Source organism: Electrona antarctica (assembly GCF_951216825.1).
Source record: "Electrona antarctica genome assembly, chromosome: 6".
NCBI classification, from domain to species: domain Eukaryota; kingdom Metazoa; phylum Chordata; class Actinopteri; order Myctophiformes; family Myctophidae; genus Electrona; species Electrona antarctica.
In genome coordinates, this window is record NC_136811.1 from 30136799 (window position 1) to 30160681 (window position 23883).

Below are 23883 nucleotides of genomic sequence, written 5' to 3' on the forward strand. Positions count from 1 at the left end.
AGCTAATTGAATGTGTTTGTCCAGTAGCAGCAGTACCTAGACTACCTACCAAGAGCTAATTGAATGTGTTTGTCCAGTAGCAGCAGTACCTACTACCTACCAAGAGCTAAATGAATGTGTTTGTCCAGTAGCAGCAGTACCTACTACCTACCAAGAGCTAAATGAATGTGTTTGTCCAGTAGCAGCAGTACCTAGACTACCTACCAAGAGCTAATTGAATGTGTTTGTCCAGTAGCAGCAGTACCTACTACCTACCAAGAGCTAATTGAATGTGTTTGTCCAGTAGCAGCAGTACCTACTACCTACCAAGAGCTAATTGAATGTGTTTTGTGTTACAGTGAGCGGTATAGACTGTGTGCACCTGACTGAAACGTTGAGCCAAGCCAAGCAGTATTCTTACCACCTCAGACCCCAAAGTGCTGGACAAGGGACACGAGGCCGGGGCAAGCATTAAGGCTGTACACACACACACAGCTGGACAAGGGACACGAGGCCGGGGCAAGCATTAAGGCTGTACACACACACACACACACAGTGCTGGACAAGGGACACGAGGCCGGGGCAAGCATTAAGGCTGTACACACACACACACACACACACACACACACACACACACACACACACACACACACAGCTCATATTTCTTGATGTTCTCTTGGCTGCCAGGCAGCCTTACCTCTTAGAAAAATCATTACTAAATACATTGTTCCCTCGGAATGCCATGTTTTCTAAAATTAAGCCATATGACATCACAATCATGACCTCACAGGGTGGGTTCAAGTATACAGTAATACTGTGTGTTAAAGATAACCTTTCATCCATTGTACGAGAAACACACAAACGCCATCCCCCTCATTCTCTCCCTCACTTGCACATGCACGCACGCACGCACACACACACACACACACACACACACACACACACAGATAACCTTTCCCTCTGCTGTGGAGAATGAAATAGTCTATCAACAGCCAGTCATACAGCTAGCCCACCTGCAGCTACAACCCCCCCCCTCCCCCCACAGTCCAGTTTTCAGTGTAAAAATCCTAAGCGTTCATTTAACTTCAGAGTGTAAAAATGGACCTGTTGGGTTGGTTAAATTACCACTTAAGATTTTACTGTCTGTTCAGAATATACTGAATTGATAAACTATGCTGTTTTATACTAATATATTTGCACAAACATATTCCTCTACCTATTGTGTAATTATATACCTCAATGTTGAAGCTTTTTTAATTGTATGCTAAAACAAATAAACACAGAATTGCATTTAAACTAATGTTTTGAATCCGCTTTATTTTTGTATCAAAAGAAAGTCAAGAAATAAGCCAGAAAGACGTCGACCAATGTACAGTTATAATAAAGCTTGGATTTACAAATTACTTTGACTGAAGTAGAAACATCAAAACAAAGCGGGGTGTGCGTGCCTGCGTGTGTGCGCTTTAGTCCGACATCCCGTTACAGATAGGGTTAATATGGGGATCTATGGTCGGAATATTGGGTAGTCGGATTTATGGGTGTTGGATTATTGGGCTGTCGGACTAACGCTACGCACCCTGTGGGTGGGGAGGGGATCAGGCTCTTACAGTAAAACAAAACATTCCATTATTTATCATTCACTAGCTCTGCATTTCTGTTCTATATGTTTTCATCATTGAATGACAGTCCATGGCTTTTGTGTGGAGATGAGCCGAGGATGGTAGTGGGTCCGGGTGGACTGTGGTCAGTACATGTCTCGAACACCCATGGTTCCACGGGTGTGAGTCATGGTGACGCTATAACAGTACAGCAAGTCCGACAGCCACTGCTCTCTGTTTTCACCACGACAGTACCTCTGGAAAACACAACACACACATGAGACATACGGTCACCATTACAAATTTAAGTTGACGATTAATTGTAACACAAATATATTGCAATTAACAATTTAATTGTGCATTGGAAAATATGAATAAAGAATACATTTCTGTTTGCCTGGCAGATATGACAAACAGATTACTGACAGTAGTAGTAGTGGGGGGGGGGAAATTGTGCTTCACCTGAAAAAAACCTTTTATTGTACTGTTTTATTGTTAGTTATACAGAATGCCGCAGCCTGCTTGGTCTTCAACCAGCCAAAATCCTCACATTTCTCCCCCCTTCTCTGCTCCTTCCATTGGCTCCCGGTCGCTGCTCGCAAAACTCTGATGCTGGCCTTCAAAGCAAACTAAAAGGTATGGCACCCCCATATCTTGCAAGTCTGATCGGACCCTACAAACCCTCCTGTGCGCTCAAATCAGCCAATGCAGCGAAGCAGATCTACAAGCGTCATGTGGTCTGAAAAGGTCTGAAAAGACCACATGACGAAGATCTCCATCATCGGCGGTGAATTGTTGGATTAACCAATAAATGGTTTATAAAATGGGTTTCATTTATGTAGTAGAACAAAACGTGAAACTCTTCAGCTTATGTGACCACAGGCCAAAGCTCGGATTGAATTGATAAGTCCCGGAAAAGACGCGCTGTGATTGGCCAGTAATCACTTGAGTGGCAACGACGCAGAGTGCCTTCAGCACTTCCACTTGACTTCTGCCTTCGTTGGAGACATCGCTCCAATGAACTGCAGCGACAAATTAGGCATCCATTTTTTTTTATATATCTATGGTTAGGACTAAAAGGTGTAGCACTCTATGCAGAACAACCTGACCTAACCCTGGCTGCCTGTGTGTGTGTGTGTGCTGTGTTTACCGTGAGGTCTTGTAGAATGTTTTGCAGTAGAGTGGTGTTGGTCATCAGGGTATTACGCAGAGGTGTGTGCTGCAGTATCATGGACAACATCTGTCCCAGCTGTGGAAGCTCCTCCTCACACAGATCCCCCACGCTCACCGACAGCAGAACCGTCCGCAGCAGCCTGGGTATCGTGCTCAGGGCCGCCACACATGCGCCCCATATGGCCTCTCTGCAAAATGAGCAGTGAAGAGGTCACAACAAGACACCACCGTGCAAAAACTATTGCAGAATAATGTTAAGCCCTTAATTTTATATCCATGTGCACAAGGGCTTCATTTAAGATCAGTTCCCCTGACACTGGATGGTCCTAGTTCCATGTTTTGGTGGTTGTAAGTTGTTGTTTTTTACGTGTGTGTGTGTGTGTGTGTGTCTGGATCAATACTGGTTTGTTCTTTTGGGGTGTAGTCTGCACCGGAGCTTCCACCTTTTTTTATGTGAGGGTTCCAACTTCCAACCCTGACTATGTCTTGATGAATTGAATACACAGGACCACAATGGAAACAAGCCCTCTGTGCCCTTTGTTTCATCATTATTGTATAATAACTGAACCTCTGTACATATTGATAAAATATTCAGTCAATCAATCGGTGGAAACTTTGCCCAAATTTGGAGTCATACATATGGGGTGCACACGCAGATCCGACACACCAAAGGTCCGAAGCGCGGGGACATACGATGCTAAAATGCGATGGTCCGACATGCACTGCTCCCGTGCTTGCGGTTATGGTTAGGTTAGGGATTGAGGTTTCGGATCAATAGTATGTCGGAACTAAAGCCTGTACCCATACGTCATAGCGTAGACGACCGATGTCATATGCTGGCCACACGTAAATCTAGATTGCGTCCGAGCATAGGCATGGCCTATGCTCGTCCACGCCCCGCCTGCCTCTGATTGGCCTACCGACACTACCCGTCTTAACTGTCCTCCGAGGCGGATATAGCTATGCTGGATAGTCTGATGCGAGGTTACTCTCCGTGGTGGGAAATTATACAAGTACGGTATGTGTAAACGTGAAACATTATTGTACTGTAAAAAGGTCTCTTTTCCCTTCACCTTTATCCTTTTTAATATAATATAGTATTAGTTTACTATAATTAGATTAATACACGATAATCAACACTAACACTTTATTTAGAAATACACACCCAAATCAAATCATGTGAACGTGTGTTCAATCAAAGCAAACGGCATAAACAATATTAGTTTGCCTCTTCTACAAGTTACAAGGCTGCATTCTGTCACGCGTGCCAAGCTGTCATTCTCTTGTATTATTTCCCACCACGGCGTAACCTCGCATCTCGGAGGACAGTCAAGACGGGCAGTGTCGGTAGGCCAATCAGAGGCAAGCGGGGCGTTACCATGCCTGTGCTCGGACGCAAACTAGATTCATGCGCTGGCCACATGTGGATCCTGAGTTCCACACGATTCAATCTTTTGCATACACACCTCTTATGGTTGGTCTCGGAGGGAGCTTCCTGTTGCAGAGTGACAAGCAGAGTCATCAGGCTCAGGCAGCATTGGGACAGGAAGCGTAACACCTGCTCATTGGGGTGGAGGGACATGTCCAGTAGCCTGGCCATTGCCCTCATCAGCCCTGCAGCCATACTGTCAGGCACCACTGCAAACTGGGTCTGGAAAACACATGCATGCACGCAAACAATCTATGTATGAGTGCATTCAGTCAAGGAAGACATGGAAGCCAAAAATTCTGAACCTAAAAATTAAGTGGCTGGATGGAGATTCGTTGAAGGTGTTTTGTTTTCCCTCTGACAGTGGTGGAAGTGGTGTACAGGGACTCTCAGGGTTTCTTGAAGTGGTTCCAAATGGACCCCTACAGGTCTGTAACTCTGAGTGTGTACAAATGGACCCCTACAGGTCTGTAACTCTGAGTGTGTACAAATGGAACCAAATAGATGTGTAAGGGTTCATTTGTACACCCTCAAGAGTTATGGGGTCCTTGACATTAAAAATGTTTGAGAACCACTGCTCCATGAAAATGGTTTCTTACCAGATACTTGCAAATTCCACTCTGCACGATGTCAAAGCACTGGGATTGTGAGCCAAGAGTCTCCAGGCAGTGACACACCTCCTACAAGTGAAACATACAGTTGCATCAATATCAGTGTTTTCATTCATTCAGATTTGGAAGACTCTCATTTGTGATCACATGGTTCTAAATAAGAGGCTTCTATAGATAATTTATGTTATGGTGATTTAATGATTAAAATATTGCTTCACAATTAGTGATCCATCTATCACTTGCTTTCATTTGTTGGTTCTCGGCTTGTATGTTCTTTAAAACATCGGAACTCCTGTCTCCCAGATTAGAAAGTGAGGTTTCTTTTTTGTGAGCATCCGTTACTCCTTTTTCTCCCCAATTTGGTCTGAAGAGGCATGTTTATTCAGAAAGGAATGTTTCTAAACCAACAGGAGGAGAAATACCCTATTCTTGATGTAAAACAGACTGTGATCCAAACGTCTTATCATCTACAATCCATTAGTTCTCAACATCACTGCACAGTGTAGACACAACAGAAGTAAAATAATAGTTACTACTACTAGCCTACTAGGGCTGCAACAATTGATCGTTTTTGGGTTTTTTGTCTGATTAACTACTGCTCGATGTTGTGCAAAAATAGCAACATTAGACATACAAGCTTGTCTTTTCACTATTTTGAAAAAACGATTAAAATCTGGCTGCTCTGAACTCCCTAAAGCCCCTCCATGTCGAGAGCTGACAGACCATCACACCCTAATGAAACTAATGAAAGCTGATACACGGGGAAGATTGGACAATAGTTTCAAGCATTTTATGAGCAAAGACAATGAAGAAGTGTCTATGAGCTGTGTGTGTGTGTGTGCACCAACAGCAGCAGTAATGATATTACCGGGAGACGGAATTAGGGAGCCAATGAATGAAACACACATCCCCCGCTATGCTTGCATCAACATCAACCAGAACTCACACAAACCACATTGTTACACACACACACACACACACACACACACACACACACACACACACACACACACACACACACACACACACACACACACACACACACACACACACACACACACACACACACACACACACACACACACACACACACACACACACACACACACACACACACACACACACACCAAACATAATTAAAAACACACCAATACCATGGTCTTCTAATAACCTATGCCTTTAGTGCTAAAATAAAATAAGGTTACTTGGCTGAACATAGTTCCTGCTACACTGCTTGATTCCATTCCATTCTCATTTTGTTCTACTTAAAAATAGAACATTAGAACATGAAGTATGCTACTGTAGCCGTTACACGTGCCCTTCTCCATACGTGAGCTGCTGCTCTATATACTGTACATTTATTTCTCTAGAATGTCTCTCTGACTACTAGGGAGACGAGATGCTTTTAAGGTGAGACGAGAGGCCGTGACACCAACTTTCCAAGGTGAAAAATGTGGCTAACTTTTCCTCATTATTTTCAAATCAAAATCAAAATTTCTCATTAGCTTTTATCAAATTGAGAGAGAGAGGTGTGTGTGTGATACAACGTGTGCCAGACCTGTGCACCTGTTGGCATTCTCCGCGCCATTAAAAACAATCGCGTCTCATTAGTGGAATCAGAGCCGACACGGTCCGTCCCTTAATACCATCCCCTCCCCCGACACTCCCCATCCCATGGCCCCTCCCGCCTCTCTCCCTCTCCTTGCCTGTGATTGACTCAGACAGGGAGATGAGAGAGGATGGATCTGAGGCCTTAATTGAGGAGCTGAATTAGTGATTATAGTCCTCCATCACCCCTCTCTCCCACACACACACACACTCTTGCCCCAGGGTGCAGCTACGTTAACGGTAATTTCTAAGCAGAAATGTCAAACTCCCATCATGCCACAGGCTCTCATTAGCATTTCTGCATTTCCGCTGTGCCCGATAACCATGCATCTCCAACCTGCGCAACGCGATAAAGGTTCCCCTCTCGGCCGGGGTACCATGATAAAACGTCCCACCTTTCTCAGTGCACTATGCAAGAGAGTGCAAGACCGGGGGGAACTGGAAAAGACCAGAGTTGTGTCCAGAATATCAACACAACACAATAACCCCCCCTGCCTTTTTTAAACTCTTCCTTTATTGCCCAGTCCTTCATCCTCCCAAATTCATGATTTGGTGAAAGGGTTAATAACCACTTGAACCCCAGAACCCTATTCTGGTGGGAGCATTAGCCAAAAGTAAGCAAGCCTGTAGATCAGCTATTTTCTATCTTTTATAAGAGCGCACTAAGTATAGAGCCAACTCAGGGCCCGTTTACCAAGTCTAGTGAAGTGGTTAAAGTTGTTGCGACAGGGTGATGTTTGTGAGAGCCCACCTCGACAATGTCCCAGTGGTGTGTGAACTGCTCCAGGGGGGTGGTGAAGAGGCTGAGGGGGGAGAGCGGAGACAGCGGGAGGGGGCTCTCGTCACCGGCCTCCTGCAGCGCTGCCAGCTCGTCGCCAGAGAACCCCGCCAGGGTGGAGAACAGGAAGCTGAAGTAGTCCACGTCCCGCAGAGCCACTTCATGGCTCCCGACCGACCAGCCGCTCAGAGATGTCCTGGAGAAACAGTCCAGACACGGTTAACATTTCACAGTGAACCGGATAGTGGCTGAAGTAGGTCAGGAGTGGCTTATTGTCGGTATCGGCCGCTAGACCCCTGGGAGATGGATTGCTGAGGTGGACCGCCACACCTAGCATCAGCTCCCAGTACGTCCCGCATTACTTGCTGCACCAAGCCGTGCTACTCATACGTTGAGTTGGCGGTGCCCGGGATCGAACCCATTCAACCCATGAACTTGTGGTTCAAAGGCAAGAGCTCCACCGACTGAGCTACCCGGACTCATAATGAATAGAATGAATGAAGGAAGTGAATACAAGTATGTGGTTGCAGGCTATGGTGTCGACTCTCACGCATTCTGTAACTTGTGCTTTAGTCGGAAATTTGACTTGTTGGGATTTTACGTTTTAGTGTATTTTTTTTCTGTTTTTTTGGAAACGCAAAAGAGAGCCATGTTGCTACGTTCCTGTGGTTTTGCGTTCCTGATAATATCCTTAAGTAATGGGTGTGTTGGTGCATAAGAGGGCAGAGATGGTGAATGCAGACACGGATACATAGATACATTCTGATATCATTCTTCCCCCGTGCCCTCCAGGGAAGACAGTTCTGTGAATAGGAGGGTTTTGTAAAAGCCCCCGGGAGCACGTGCAGACAGAACTACTTTCTCAATGTTCCATGACGAGGCTACATTCCAGCTTCCCAATGAGCTCTTTGTCTTGTCAAAATACACACACGTCCCTTCCCCTCCGACCCCCAACCTCTCCGCTATGCTATCAAGGTTTTTTTAACGCTGCCCCAGTGACACAAGTGCGGGGTTACACAGACAAGATACTATACATGCTTTATGAAAGTTATGAAAAGCTGATTGAGTGTGACGGAACAGGACTTAACTACGGTGATTGGTGTGGTCTTGGTGTGAGCAGCAGTCTGTTGAATACTGTATGCATCCAAGCCAACACAAGAAGACCGAGATGATGACCATAAAGCAAGATGCAATATTGCCACCTAGTGGTTTCAAGCTGCAGCCATAACCTGATCATGTGTGTAATTGTGTATAGCTTACATGGGCCAAATGTTCCCACAAGTATAGTAGAATTAGTTAATAGACATTGTGAGGACCGGAAGAGAAATGGTTGATTTATGGTTTGTACCAATTTGAATTACAAAGAAAAGAAAAAATAAGGCTTACAATTAGGAAACGATTCAGGTTGAGGTTAGGTTTAGGCATTTGGAGGTTATGTTTAGGGGTTGAGTTATGCCTAATTTACATCCCAGCCTCCCAGTTTGTGTACTAAAAATAGCCAATCTACATGCGCAGGTTAAAAATTGCAAAATAAATTAAAGATAATCATTTACCATCCTAAAATATTGATAAAATAGTGGCATTCTATCACGGTTTCCTCTGTAACCAGGCTGCGACTGAAGGTTAGTCTCGGGCGCACCTACTGCATACCTGGGTGCCCGATGATATGTAAAGTGTTAATGTGGGTTCATGTGCTTGTTGTCCATTTGAACATATTTTTAAGCTCACCGAAGGTGAACGACGCGAATCAAGGAGGAGGCCAGGCCGGCAGAGATGCGGCCAGCGGTGCAGCAGCGGCTCAGATTGGCCAGGAGAGGCTGGGGCATCGTAGGCAGGAAGTAGAGCAACTGCACCAAGCGCTGCTGGGACTCCGCCGGCAACAGAACCAGCACACCTTCCTGCGGATCTGCACACACGCACAGCTAATTATACAGACCTAATAACACACTGCTCCCCCTGGGGATGTAAAGATGAGCTACAACTCTATTAAGTGAGATAGAGGGAGAAAAGGGGGAAGAGAGGCAGACAAACAGACACATCCACTGTAGTGAGTGATCAGATAATGCTGTGTGTGCGTGTGTGTGTTTCTCTCGACCTCTGACGCACATGCTGATGTCAGAAGCCTCTCAGACAAAAAGAGTCTTGTGATGGTGAATTGCTGGCTCTGTGGCTTCAGAACGTTGACCCCCTTTTATACCACTTAAGCCCCCCCCCCCAAACCCTACGCTGATCCCTGCCACATAACTATCAGACCATCCTCCAAGCCCTGTGGCTGGTACTAACCACTGGCATAGCAACAAGTAGGGCCACCTGCAGTCATTAGACGGACGGACGGGGACGCGCACACACACAGTAGAACTCCATACTTGAAAACACCTGACAAAAGTACACACACACACACACACACACACACACACACACACACACACACACACACACACACACACACACACACACACACACACACACACACACACACACACACACACACACACACACACACACACACACACACACACACACACACACACACACACACACACACACACACACACACACACACACACACACACACACACACACACACACACACACACACAGTTTTCAAGTGGAGTTCTACTGCCCACTTCAGGGCAATAGGTGTTATTGCTCTGTCCTGTAACACTGACACATTTATTATTTTTCATTCACATACATTTTACATATAGAGGGTATGCACATGACATCATCATCATACCGCAATATGCGGGAACGCCTACCGACTCTACAGAGTGGCAAAAAAATACTTTCTGGCCTTGACAGCCCATACATCCAAACAGAAAAGTCCTATCTGATTGCATTAAAAGACACTAAACTCACTTTGCCACTCACATGCATGCGCATGCAAACTCTCCCTAATATACCGGTAAACGTTTCCCTAAGTAGCATGAAAGTGTGTGTACCATAGAGTGTGCAGGCATGGGTCTGTAGACTGTTGAGCAGGTCCTTGTTACCCCGGGAGGCTGCAGCCTGGATGGAGAGGATAAGTCGTCTGGACAGGGCAGGGTTACGGTGGCCCAGCTGGGTCAACTGCACCGGCAGAGCTGCCAGCCATCGGCACAGCATCTTACTCCTTCAGGGGGAAGGAAGGGCGGACAGCAGCACATATTTACTCCTTCAGGGGGAAGGAAGGGCGGACAGCACTAAATGTGTGACATCGGGGGTACAACTATTTATTTTGTAGCATCCCTGATCTTCAAAATGTCCAGGTCCGTCTTCCTCCTCATGGACACTCTACCGTCTACCTTTAAACCTCTAAAACCAAACTTTCCTATTCCTGACGAGTTAAACATTTTATTGTCTTCCGTTTCTGTTTCCTCCTAATTATGTTTTAATGTGTTGTACCTGATCTGATACTGTCTGATACTGAATCTTTCCCAACTCACGCAGGACACCTTTAGTTCCTAAAATATTACGATTATTTAATTTATTATAATAATCTGGGATTATCGCAGCAATTGACATTGACATTACGTCCAAATTTGGGCATACCGTATTTTTCCATAGTATTATATGCTAAATCAAAATTAGGTAGTGGGCGGCTATTTGAGTCAGGGCTACTATTTGGAAATATACGGTAATCCAGAAAAAAAAAACATGACTTGACTGGTGGTACTACCTTCCAATGTGAGTGTGTCCTTGCTCCTGTAGATAGAGTCTGCTGTAAAAGGACAGCAGCAAAGACCTGATCTTCAGATCAAGGTTCCTCTGCTGGTAGTAGACATACACTGCTGCCAACAGCTCCTCGGTCACAGCTGCACCCACAAGTACACCAATTAGAAACCAGAAAGTAAGGCTTATAGTTTTCACATTCATGGATTGACATCACTGGGGTACATTTTCAGAAACGCATAGAAGACCATTCAGTGTTATGGTTGCTAATAGAAGGTTTATGGTTGCTAATAGAAAGTTAGCTTGCTCTACAATAAATTATACAGATGTCATCATGTTAAAATAGACCACTTTTTCAACCGTCCCTACAGTATGCATGTCATTATAGGTGAACATTAACAAGAAAATGTCAAAACTCTTTAAAGCTTTAATCCAAGGTTATAAATTGTTAATAGATCATTCATAAACTGTTAGTTAATGAGTTATTTAAGGTTAGTTAGGATTAATAACGATGCCTTATAACTAGTTAATATCATTCATAAACCATTAGATAATTAGTTAAGGAGTTAGAGTTATAACTATACCTTAGATAGTTAAGAGATTACTCACAAACCTTTATGATCGTTATTAGTCCTCAACTACAATTTACACATTTTTTCAAAAATAGCAAAAATTAACTATCTACATTTAAGCAGCAAGCATGTGTCGCAGCATTGTGATTTGGCTATTTTTGTTTGTTTTTAAAAGAAAGTAATACGGCTAAAGTGGTTATGGTTTTCCATTTGATCTAATGTAATAATTGTTGCTTAGACTGTCATCTTATGGGATGGACATACTGTAGGGGTGGACAAACACACAAACACAGAGCTTACTCTTGCTCCGCTGTGTGAGCACCATCTTCCACACAGTGTCAAGTAGCATGTGGAGCTGTCTGTGGCTGAGCTTGACGGCTTTGGACAGAGTGTCTTTGACAAAAGTCTTCAGAGGGATCAGCCAGTCAGAATCTATCTCCTGGTCACAATCCTGGCACTGGGTGAGAGACACCATGACTTGGCACAGTGTGATGTTCAGGGCCAGAGGTTCCACTGGCTGTCCTAGGACTGCTGTGGCTGCTTTAACCCTGCAGACATGATAGTAATATAATAAATAATGTATGTATAGATAGATAGATAGATAGTTAGATAGATAGATAGATAGATATCAAGGATGCTACTTAATTTATGTCCCTTACCTCTTGTCGAGTTTCTTCCTATGTTTAGATGATGTGTCTCGGACGCTGTAGGGGAAGTTCTTCATGAAGTGCTGTTTAAAATCTTTGAGGTATTCATCACGGAACCATGTGTCCTAAACAGATAGGAAACAGCTGTGTTACGTTTTTGCAAGGAACTATTTTCTACATCATTTCTACAGTATGTATGTATGTATGTGTGTGTGTGTGTGTGTGTGTGGGGGGGGGGGGGGGGGGGACTGTGTGCACAGTCTGCACACGCACTCACTAGTGTCTCTTGGTGCTCCCTTTGTGGTGCCAGCTTTCTCAACAGCTGCAGTATAGTTAAGACTTGGTACATGAGGGACATTGAGTCTGGGCCGAGTAGGTGGTCTGTTTCGTTTGAGGGGCTGTCGTTGGCTGTGGCCTCGACCCACACCTCCAGCAGCAGGGGCACTAGCGTGGAAGCAAAGCTCTGGACCGTCTCTGCAGAGGAAAGTTCCTCACCCACTGCCGTTCCAGGGTCCACATCTGATCTGCATAATAAATGAGGCAGATGATGTAAATAAGTAAAGCAGTGCAGTATGGGTACGGTAGACTTGTTTGACGGTAGACGTCAAGTTGACTTTTTTGACGGTTTTTGATGAGACTTTTATTTCTAGGATGTATACCTGAGTCTGTAGGTGGAGCGTGGAGTGGGATTTGCCCCAGAATGCTCATAAACCTTAACTCCAGCTTTGCTGTAAGTGATCTCTTCCCAGTTGAGGTCCAGTGGCGTACACACTCCCTCTCCACAGGAACCAAACCCCCCTTCTGTTGGAACAGACACATCTCGTTCCTCCACTGGTCTCTCCTCAACTACAGCTTGGAGAAAACGCCCCAACCTGAAACACAATGACCAAAAACATTCACTGATCTCATCATTTAAACGTTTATATTTATGCAGGGGCGTGCCAGGAGCCCAGGAGGTGAAATGATAGAGTGCCCACTGCCCAGTTCGATTCCGTGCAAGGCATCGGGCAAGTCTGTCTGTGAATTTTCTGGGATGATTTACCTACTCATATGTCATACGTAGATATTATCTTAATAGGTTTCGTCACAGTATTTCTACTGCATTTGGCAGTACCTCAGAAGCACAGTGAGCTGCCACTGCTGACCAGTCACTTTTCTGTTAGGGTTGATGGACAGGGACCAACTCCGCCCCTTCACATCCTGAAGCTTCTTTGCTCCTCCACTGGTGCTTCTATGGGAGATCAGCTCCAGGAAGTTGGTCAGGAGAAGAGCAGGCTGTGCTGCCAACAGGGCAGGGTAATGTTCCAGCAACACATCTAGGATCTTCATGGCATCCCCCTGAATGCCCGTGTCGATGTGTGTCATGGCAGAAGTCAGGTGGGCACTGAGGAGGGGGAAAAATGGAGCCCCACGATCTGCCGGAACACACAGGGCAATGAACCTAGAAAACGTCACACAATTTTAAGACTTAAGAGCAGTGGTAAATAAGTACATTTACTCAGGTACTACAATTTTCAGTACCTTTACTTCTACTCCACTACATCCCAGAATCAAATATATTATACTTTTATTCGATTACAATTATTTGAAAAATGAAGTACTTTTTCCACCACTGAGTGTAAAGGGCTTACAGTGCGAGTAGTAACGTAGTTTGTTACCCTTACCACCGATGCACACTAACCTGAGCAGACGTGTAGCTGCCGCACGGACACTGGCATCCTTGTCTGTGAACACGGCTGCCACTTCGGAAAGAAGGCGAGAGAGATGCTGCTCTAATAAAGAGGGGTTCAGTGACAGCAACTCTTTCAGACCCACCAAGGCACTCTCTTTCACATTGGCATTGTAATGGAGCAGCTGGGTCAGCAGTTCCTAAAAAGAGCGCACAGCACAGGGTCGAGTAAACAAAATTGTGCATGATCAATGAAGAATCAATCACATGTGTCAATGACAAGAGCTTACATTAATGCTAAGATTTCTGTGTGTTGTGGGGCCACTTTTGTCCCTTTTCAGCTGTTCAGTCAAATTGATTCCCTTGGTGCGGAAGTTGGTGTTGGTGGCATTATCAGCTTTAGGCTTCTTCTTTCCAACCTTCAGCTTTATTTTCTGGAAATCATCCTGTCTCTTCTTACCTTTGGCCTTCATGTCTGTGGTTACTGGTTAGATGCACCTGTCTAGAAACAGGAGAGACAGACATAATGATGATGAATGGGTTGCCTTTGCTACTCGAACGAAACCATACAGGCCAATCCCATGGTTTCATTTGTAGGCCTACCATATACCACAAATCCATGTACGTACGGAACCCCCCCTCCCCCAAAAAAGATCCACTTTTACGCTTGATACACATCTCCCTGGCAAATTCAGGATACAGCAGGACGGATCTTAACACACGTTATATGCATTACGCATACTATATAATGAATTAGCGCCTCTGGTCCATCCATACTAACAATGAATACTGAATAAATACCTGAATGAAATACTCACGCCAGCGGTTTATCAAACATCGACCACGGATGTGCTTTTGACACAAATAGCTAATTTACAAAGACACTTTCAAAAGGAGCAACATTCTGCTCGTGTTGATGGAGATTGGGTCCTACAACTTTATGTTCGCATTTGTTTAGCATCTGCGCGCGCCCGGTTGTACACGTGTGGGTCATACATGATGATCCACGCGCGATGATTCATATTAAATAGCCAATGATTTAGTTTACCTAGTTAATTTACCTTAATTGTGCTCGTGTCGGTCTCGTATTTTGCTCTTATATTCAGGAAGTTAGCGCTGTAGGCAAACTACAGTTTACAAAACAAACGCACCACAATGTTGCCTTCTATTTAGCCTGAACAAAATCTCTTTAGCTAGCCTGAATCATTGCAATGTTGATCAGTGTTGATAACATTGCATATTTCCATTGTTTTCCTAATGTTATTCACATTATTTATCTTGTTTGTATGTGTCCGCGCTCGAAATTAGTTTTGTTTATTGTTTTAGTTTTTAATTTAATGGCAAATGTGCCGGGCACCCCAAATGGTCCTCACATTGCCTACTTCACATTGTTTTCTTTCGCTAGCTTGTGTCTTCTTAGCTAGGCTCGACTTGACGACTAGTAATATAGTGGCTAGGCTCGCAAGCAGCAGCAGATAGAGCACTTAATTTCTGTCCTGTTCTACATCTTAACTTTATCTCTCAGACTGATCTACATCTAACGGATCGCTAAAGTCTGTTACTTGCCGGAAGACCTCGATCCATTCCACACCAAGAGTCAGGCTCAAGAGAAGAGGCTATGGTTTGTATTTGCACAATTACTGTCGATTAACAGCCTGTTAATTTATACTGCTAGCTGCCGAAGCTAACAACCTGTGCAAATATATCTAGTAAGATAGTTGGCTGCAAGACCCTCTTAGCTCCAAGCTACTCATTCGCTTGTTTCGATCGAGTTTAATTTATCTTCAAGCTAGGCCTCACTGCGCCATCCTAACAGCGAAAAAAATTAAGCAGACTTCCCAAAACAAACTACTTGGCCTCACTCCACGAACCCACCTCACCCCCATGCGAATCCCTTGTCTCCTTCAAAACTGCTCTCAAAGGGCACTTACGGACGGCTGCAATTCGAAACTGGCCCCCGTAAAATCTGAATCCCCACCCACCCCTTTTCCCCCTCACTATATATATTTTTCCCCTTTTTACCTCCTATGGTGATTTCCTGTTTTTTGCTATATAGAAGTGTATATTCGTACGTCTCTAAATGTTTTGATTAATTGAAAATGGTGGGCCCTATTGTAAACAAGTGTAATGCTTTATGTTGTCATCCACTCACAGTTAACAGTTTTTGTATTGAGTTGTACTTGAAATGTACTGTAATTCTGCAAACTGTCAATAAATACTTCAATCAATCAATCAATCAAAGGGCCATCACCGCCACTAAGAGCCCATGCAGGCCGATATCGTCATCAGGACCCTGAACCTGCTCTGTTCTTGGCCCGAGCAGGCTGATTCCTTCCATCCGCGTTTCAAAAAGTGTCTGCCTGGTTACCAAAACACAGTGGGCGCCAGGAATACTGGGCAATGGCAATATAAATAAATAAAGTTTATTATTATTATTATATAGACATTCGCACACTGAGGGCTCATAAAGGCATCTATTATATAGAATCTGAGCCCTCAGTGTGCGATTGCCTTAAGACAAAGTCGGCACAGGGGGGAAAAGGGGAAGGGGTCATCCCCAGGTTCTATGTTCCTCATTTACCTTAGGGCTAGGTTATATTAAAATATAATGCTTCGCAATTCGCATATTGGGAGGCGTTCAATCTTGGACGCTAAACAAGTATTATTTCATACGCTCACATTCGATTCGCATAGATCAACAGGCTGAGTCTGGAGCGTCGGCGCGTCGCCGTCACACAGAGACCTCCGTAACTCAAAAGAAATGCCGCACCGACCAGTGTGGCAACAACATGTCTGGTATGGACCCACACAATCTGTGTGTTTACTGCCTGGTACTCCAGCATGCAGAGGATGCCCTGGATGCTCCAGGCACATGCAGAAAGTGTTCTGAGATGGACCACCGTGCTAAATGGAGACGCTTGAAGCGCACTCGCAGCTTCTTCCTCGCCTACGTTGACGACGACGATTACAACGAAAGGGAATAAAGGCCTATTCATAGTCCGGTGGTGAGGTGACCACCGGAGCTGTAATAACGTGGAGCGGTGGTGAGTAAAAACAGAGAAGGGCTGGGGAGAGCGGTGGTTTGCTCTTCACCGCGGCTCAGTGACGTCATGTTGTAGTTCGGTGGTCACCTCACCACCGAAAATAGACTCTTATGAGTCCGGTGAATACCACCCAGATCCATACTACGAGCACCTGCCATCACGGGACCCGTGTCCTAGCCATGTGCTAACAGGCGCTGAAGCACGCCCGGTGCAATAGTGATGTTTATGCTCGCCTAGGGGCTCCTTATACAGCAGCTAGCACGGCAACAAATAACCTTTTTTGCAGGGTGGCGAACATAGAACCTGGGGAACATAGGTATGGTCCCATGGGGAATACTTTGAGGCCCTTTACTTCTTTCTTTTGTGACGTGTATAATCATCTGATGTCCAACCCTGTCTCTGGTCCCAGCCCCCAGGCCAGAGACATCCTCTGAAGATGGTCTCAGGTGGACAGGTGTGTGTCGTTGCCAGTCTGCTGAAGCTCTGCCAGGCCCCACTTATTCATAGGCACAGCGGACCCCATATATAATGGTCCATTGCCTGTGTGGTAGATCCTCCCACACCATTTCCCGGGTGCAATGAAGGATATGTGAGGGTCCGTCCGACAAACACGTTGGAGCGTTTTGGCAGAGCACGGCACGACCATGGGCTCTTCACTTTCAGCAGAAAAGGGAGGATGTCACATTTGATCCTCCTGGCTCAGACACCCCGAATATTTACGACCTGACATTGCACCCTAACCCTTTCACCTAGGATATTTTGTACTAATAACGCAGATGACTTGATGTCTACTACTGAAGATGAATGCTTGTACACGTTTTTCAAAATCTTGCAGATACGGAAGTCCTTTAATCTTGACAAATTGTTCTTAGTGATAGTAGGCTGACTTTGTTATTGTTAATCTTAATGTGGCTGTTAAAATTAGACTTATTTGATCCCACAGCATTGGATGGAAAACATGGAAGTGGAACCTGCAGCCCGTCATCCCACCCAGAATCGACAGCAAGATTTCTCACAGAATCCGATGAAGAGGAAAATCCGAGGCGGGGTAGGTTTTCTCACAATGCAGGTTTTCCGATTAATTATAATTTCAATAATAACTATCCATAATTCATATAATAATAATTACTATTAATACACACACACGCAAAGTCAAATTTGTGTTCTATGACTGATAATGGAATATCAGTAATTCTAGGGCTAGTTTGTCCTGATGCTGTTCTGATGCCTGGGGCAGCAGTGCTAGTGGCATGAGCCTTTGGCGGCCCATGGTACCCTAGTAACTACCCTGCCGCTCAAGTGAGCCTATTATTGGCAGCATAAAGACAGAGGACATCTATTTTTCTTTTCTTCAATTTTTCTCCCAATTAAGTCGTTGATGCCAATTTCCCCCATGTGTATAGTTCCCTTCACTGCTGACCACTACTGTTTGGTCTTGAGGAAGGTGTAGACATCCACTTGTCTCCTCCGATACACATGATGTCGGCAGCCGCTTCTGTTCACTGGGAGGGTATAATGTGTGCAGAGGAACGCACTGTCCCTCCACTTCTGCTTCCCTATAGGCTCCCCAGCCAACCTGTAGGAGTCGCAGACATGCAGCGACAGAGAATGGTCTCACCTGCAGACAATTGTTTGTTGGAGCGCCCAGCCAAGCCTGTGGCATCGTGGAGGACTCGGAAAGTCACGTCTCCACGGTGGTGGGCAGGACCCCAGCACTACTTGGGTGCCCCATAACCATAAGGGGATTTGCCTCACAACTGTTGGCTGAAGTCAATGTTCTACAATTTATTTAACTCATTCCATGCCACGGGACGCCTTTGGACGCCTCCCCTTTATGTCCCAGTGTGCCATTGGCGCCTTTGGACGCCTCCCCTTTATGTCCCAGTGTGCCATTGGCGCCTTTGGACGCCTCCCCTTTATGTCCCAGTGTGCCATTGGCGCCTTTGGACGCCTTTTTGAAGAAAGAAAAAAATATATATATATATAATATATTCTTTATTTTTATTTTTATCCATATTTTGAAAATTCCTCTAATCTGGTGTGCAGGTGATGACATGCACAATAGAATTACATTTTCTTTCTTTTATTTTGAATGGGCGTCAGTGGCAACAAGGGCCAAAACTGGTGTCCACCAGGTGGCACTGAATGAGTTTTAATAAGGAAATATTTCAGCATATCTTTAAGTCTATAATTGAATAAGTTCCTCTGTCATACATCATGTAAAGAGAACTTCAACTTAATCAGTAACAGTAGCATTTGAGCATGTCTCATTGATGTGCCCCTGCTTCATGCAGGGCAGGGCACATGGTGGATGAGCAAAAAACCCTCCATTGCTTTTAAGATGTGGAGGACAGGGATGTGAGTCCACACCTCTGTTTAGCCTCATCCTGTCACTAATGCTTGTATGTGTGTGTCTCTCTCCTCCATTTGGGTTAATTCTCACCATTGACAGAGAAAACTACAGATGAAGCATTCTAATGAGATAGGTAAGTTCTGGCTCCACACGGTGATGGTACCACCACCAATGATGAGGGATGAAGGCAGAGACTTGTATGTCATTGCCTAGTTTGTCAGCTCATCATGGGCTTGTTGGCATTTTCACCATTCCTGAGATTCCCTCTCAGAAGTGGGGTTTAATGATGTGCCGCCCATGGCTGTAGAATGAAGGTCAGTGTTTTCCACTGATTGAGTCAGTGTTTTCCACTGATTTAAAGTATGTGCAAGATATTTTACCTGGTCTTGCTAAAGTCCTGTATTTTATATAGCGCCAGTTCATGGTTTTAAATGGTTCTTGGCTATTATTAAACTGAACAACCTTAGAAATGCCAACCTTATTGAACAGAACAATGCCACAGCATCTCTAACGTTCCTGGCAACAACTTTTAATCAGCTTGGCATGATGGCAGACAACCATGCATCTGCTGTGATGATGGCTGGTGAATAGGCCTACTCTTAAACCATAATCTTCAACTGCAGTGCACTTTTCATGCTGGCTGATGGCTGCGTGAATATGTCTTGTTTTGTTTATCACAAATATTTAAAACGCTGTTTACCTGTTTTTGAACAGTGTTCCATTCTCCTCACCCAGTTGCCTGTGTCATACTGGTTTGGTTTGAGTGATTGTGTGATGATCTCCCTTGCTCCTGAATTCTACTGAACTCCTCGTTTCTTGGTTTACCAGAGTAATTTACCGGACTGCCATCAGTAACCATGCAGAGCGTTTGGTTCTGTGGATGGGTGTGATGAAGGCAGTCCATCATTGGAGCTGGATTCAGGTCTCATAACTCTGGGCATTATGTGAGGGGTTGCAGAGGATGCCTGTTCATATTCCCTCTTGTCTTTGAAAGCACAAGTGAGGAAGTTGGCTTTCTAATTGTTGTTCAGTGGACAAAGGACCTGTTAAATTGCACATTTAAATGTGTATACATTATTGTGTCTAGGATCCCCTCGAAAACGAGATGGTGCATCTCAAGGAGGGGTTCCTAATAAATAATTTAAATCAACAGGAGTTATACGGTACATGCTACTGCCATGTCCACTTTCATACAAGGTTCCTCAGCCATTGGCTGTGTTGAACTTGTCCACAGGGTGCCAATGTTCTCATTGGGATTACCCTCTTAGTTTTTAAATAATCGGCATAGGTGATTGGATGTGAACCTTGTGGTTTCACTTGTCAATTGCTTGTAAGCCGCTGTCAAGCTTTATTTGCATCTATGCTTTGAATTTATATGCTGCTCTGCTTTCCCAGTCTTCACTAAAGGTGGAGCCATCAAGACGATTGCTTCTCTGATCAGCCAGTTGCAGGGGGTCACTGAGCCAATCATTGGTAAGTTAAAACCCAGTTCCTGGTATATCATATCCAACTGATCTTTGCTGAGCCACTTTAATCATGCTTGTTGTGTATGCACAGGCCTTCACTACGTGTGGGAGTACCGCAGCCCCACTAAATCTGTCCCACCACACTACCAGTGTAAGCTCTGTGCCGTGTCCCGTTTACAAAATGAGATGCTGGCCCATATCAAAGGCTGGAAACATAGCTTCAAATACTTGGTGAGTGTGACACATCATTTGGTTGCATTTTCTTTTTTTAGATTGGATTTTGAATTTTACAAATTGACAACACACACACACACACACACACACACACACCAACCTCCTCTATACCTCCCTCCGTCCCTATAGTAAATAAGAAAAGAAAAATACAGGTCAACTTCCTCAATGTTGGTGCGGTGTTGTTGTGTTCACAGAAGCGTACACACCCAAATAAGATCACATGTGAAGAGGAAGATGCCCAGAAAGACCCTCCAATTAGGAAGAGCATTAGAGCGATTGCAGCAGAGGTTGAGAAAGCTGAAGGAAGGGGTCAACTCAAGGTGAGTGGCACCAGGATCAAAGATTTTTGCAAGTTTGTTTGCATGTCCACATGCACAGCATTCAAAGGTTCCTTTATATTTATAACAATACATTATTATAATAAGGTCCCCTCTCCTTTGGGCTATTTTCTGTCACAGTACATTGCACAAATGCGGTACATGAAATGTATCCTCTGCATTTACCAGTCTTAACTATTAGGTGCTATTAATACAGCACCTAGGGAGCAGTTAGGTGTTAAGTTCTTTGCTTAGGGACACTTGAACACATGGACTGGGGCCAGGGGGGGGTGCTTGATCAGAAAATATACTTTATGTTGCTTACACATTCATTACTGTGTATATAACAATGATTTCAACCAATCCTGATTTTAGGTTATCCTCAAAGAGCCCTGTGATGTCCCTGCCTTTAAAGGACTCCGTAAGTTGCTGTCATTCAAGGGACCATACCAGTGTTTTTGCCCTTTGACTACAATTTGTGTCCGCTGTGGTGCCGCCAGCTTGTGTGTGCATTCTGTCACTGAAGTCACATGTGGCTGGTGACTCCATATGTATCGGAGGAGACACACTGTAGAGAGGTCGGCACTACTCGGCAGTGACCAACTATACACACACATTTTCTTTAATGCATCACTCATCTATGAATTGGATTGTTCCCGGACTGATTCCAGCTGCCTGAAGTATTGCGTGTCATGAACAAGACACTAAACGTGTGTGTGTGTGTGTGTGTGTGTGTGTGTGTGTGTGTGTGTGTGTGTGTGTGTGTGTGTGTGTGTGTGTGTGTGTGTGTGTGTGTGTGTGTGTGTGTGTGTGTGTGTGTGTGTGTGTGTGTGTGTGTGTGTGTGTGTGTGTGTGTGTGTGTGTGTGTGTGTGTGTGTGTTCTCATTTTAAAGCACTTTGAGTAGCTATAGAAACTTTTCCCCCCGTGTACAACCAGAATTTTAAGGCTGCAAAATGTAACACTGAAATTAATTGAAAACAATTGCTTCCTGGATGGTAGTTGAGTCACAAAAAGGTTGAGTTGTTGGCTAAAACCTACAAAAACACTCATAGTCCTTTTAAGCGTTTTTATTGTGAAATGTTTCAGATGCAAGATTATTTCTCTCTGGTCTTTAATTTTTAGAGTCTACTATTCCTAAAATGATTCCCTCAATGGATCAAGGGATGGGACCAAATGGACCAAGATTAGGTCTGTATTTTTTCTATTGTAAGCATGTTCCTCATGTAAATTGAGCCTTTCTCATCCATTGCCTGAGTAAATATATTAAATATTTAAATCTTACAGGGGGCAGGTTTCCTGGAGAGTTTCCTCCCCAAGCAGGCCCAGGGCGTCGAGAACCAGGTTTTCGTGGTTTTGCAGCCAGACCAGATGTCCCAAACCTCGATATGGGTCCAAGACAGTTTCCAGATGGCATGGGCCATCACCATGGGGGTGGAGATGGTTTTGGACGTAATGGCAGAAGAGATGACTTTGGTCGGCAGGTTGATGGCCCAGGAAGGCGTTTTCCGGATGAGTTCAGAGGCAGCCAAATGGAGAGTAGCTTGTTGGATCGGCCAACAGACAGGCCAATGGATCAGCCAGGCTTGATGGGAGCGGATCCAGACTCAAGCAGCCTCCCGGGAACCTTGCTCAATTACCTGGTAGGCCTACGTGTTATAAATGCTATAAAGATGGCTTCAGTGTACATTGTGATTCATGAATATAATTGTATTTGTTTATTGTGTGGAATGTGTCCAGGATACCTTCCGAATTGAGAATGAGAGCGATGCCCAAATTGTGCTAAAGGTGACACAGAAGTTAACCGATGTGCTGATGGATTACAGGCTGAGGAGTGTATCCACGGTATGAAACGTTTCTAATGCAGGACACTTCCATAGGCATTTGAATCAGAACCAAAACTGAATAGTGAAAATGTCTACTAAATTGCCAATGGTTTTCCTTGAGTGTCGCAGGTTCCTAGTATGAGCAGCAGTTTGAACAATTCACCCAGTGCCCGGGGCTACTCATCGCCTCCTTCCAGAATGCCCGGTGCTAGAGGTCGCTACTCAGGAGGCCCCTCAGGTATGTAAAGCATCGTCTTTGTGCAGATGTCTGCAGGTTTACAACTTTACCTTAAGCAAGCATATATGTTACGAATCGTCAAGTCACATTTAACTTTATTATAATTTGTCTTTACAGGTCCATCAAGGTACTCTGGTGGCCCATCAAGGTTCTACAACTGAAAGTTTGACTCATCGGATGTTTGCCACAAGTTTAAAAAGCAAAACAATTGTTAACATTATAATTTATATTTGAGTTCTGACATGGACAGTACCTGTGCCATGTTGTCTTTTACTTATTCACATGTTTTCTTATCGTATTCACACGCTTTTCTTTTGGTTCTTTTAAATGTGTGTACTTTGGAGATTTGTAGTTTGAGACATTGTTATAAAAATGTGATGCACACTTCCCTAATTGGAATAATTTGAAGGTGTATAAAACCCTTTTCCCAAGACTTTCTTTTATTAAAATACAAAAAACGGACTATTCCATACTAGTGAATGAAATTGCTTTGCAGCATTGGTCTTTTATTAAAGGCTGATGGTTATGGGCGGCTGTGGCTCAGGAGGTAGAGCAGGTTGTCCAATGATCCTTGGGTCGGCGGTTCGAATCCCGGCTCCTCCTGTCCACATGTCGAAGTGTCCTTGGGCAAGACACTGAACCCTACATTGCCTCCAATGAGTCGGTCGGTGTAAGCTTGCCACCATTGGTGT

The 23883-nt window shown here is 44.5% G+C and overlaps 3 protein-coding genes across 8 annotated transcripts in view; 2 read left to right on the forward strand and 1 right to left on the reverse strand.

The window, feature by feature from the left end:
* The window catches only part of invs (inversin), a 35843-nt gene extending 34621 nt beyond the window's left edge, over window positions 1-1222 (forward strand). For all 3 annotated transcript variants that reach the window (XM_079503539.1, XM_079503538.1, XM_079503540.1), the window contains one exon: window positions 339-1222. In XM_079503539.1, the coding sequence (XP_079359665.1) occupies window positions 339-454 (116 nt within the window). In that variant the 3' untranslated portion in view covers window positions 455-1222. The remainder of the gene's footprint in view (window positions 1-338) is intronic.
* Window positions 1223-1276: 54 nt separating this feature from the next.
* Window positions 1277-15676, reverse strand: tex10 (testis expressed 10). Of its 4 annotated transcripts, none has more exons than XM_079504017.1 (16): window positions 15591-15676; window positions 14006-14217; window positions 13728-13915; window positions 13161-13487; window positions 12706-12918; window positions 12324-12570; window positions 12059-12171; window positions 11700-11947; window positions 10835-10970; window positions 10119-10288; window positions 8905-9082; window positions 7150-7372; window positions 4779-4859; window positions 4217-4401; window positions 2728-2938; window positions 1277-1834 (listed from the first exon to the last, which is right to left on the reverse strand). In XM_079504017.1, the coding sequence occupies exons 2-16, from the start codon at window positions 14186-14188 to the stop codon at window positions 1724-1726; spliced, it is 2814 nt and encodes a 937-aa protein (XP_079360143.1). In that variant the 5' UTR covers window positions 14189-14217; window positions 15591-15676; the 3' UTR covers window positions 1277-1723. The 4 variants fall into 4 exon arrangements, with proteins under 4 accessions (XP_079360143.1, XP_079360142.1, XP_079360140.1 ...); XM_079504016.1 differs by lacking the exon at window positions 15591-15676 and adding an exon at window positions 14777-14912; XM_079504014.1 differs by lacking the exon at window positions 15591-15676 and adding an exon at window positions 14534-14695.
* LOC306925285 (uncharacterized protein) lies at window positions 15080-23653 on the forward strand. The gene is made up of 12 exons (XM_079504022.1): window positions 15080-15336; window positions 17703-17807; window positions 19212-19245; window positions 20508-20585; window positions 20670-20809; window positions 21007-21132; window positions 21505-21550; window positions 22253-22318; window positions 22415-22770; window positions 22868-22972; window positions 23083-23191; window positions 23309-23653. The coding sequence occupies exons 1-12, from the start codon at window positions 15334-15336 to the stop codon at window positions 23350-23352; spliced, it is 1212 nt and encodes a 403-aa protein (XP_079360148.1). The 5' UTR covers window positions 15080-15333; the 3' UTR covers window positions 23353-23653.
* Window positions 23654-23883: the final 230 nt, after the last annotated feature.

Excerpts from the sequence above, each read along its gene's own strand:
- tex10 (XM_079504017.1), bottom strand. The coding sequence starts at position 14,188 with ATGAAGGCCAAAGGTAAGAAGAGACAGGATGATTTCCAGAAAATAAAG. Across the intron at positions 4,860-7,149 it reads ACCACTGGGACATTGTCGAG|GAGGTGTGTCACTGCCTGGA; the intron begins GTGGGCTCTCAC and ends TTTCACTTGTAG. Across the intron at positions 4,402-4,778 it reads GTGGAATTTGCAAGTATCTG|ACCCAGTTTGCAGTGGTGCC; the intron begins GTAAGAAACCAT and ends TGTGTTTTCCAG.
- LOC306925285 (XM_079504022.1), top strand. Across the intron at positions 17,808-19,211 it reads AGAGGAAAATCCGAGGCGGG|AGAAAACTACAGATGAAGCA; the intron begins GTAGGTTTTCTC and ends CACCATTGACAG. Across the intron at positions 20,810-21,006 it reads AACATAGCTTCAAATACTTG|AAGCGTACACACCCAAATAA; the intron begins GTGAGTGTGACA and ends TTGTGTTCACAG.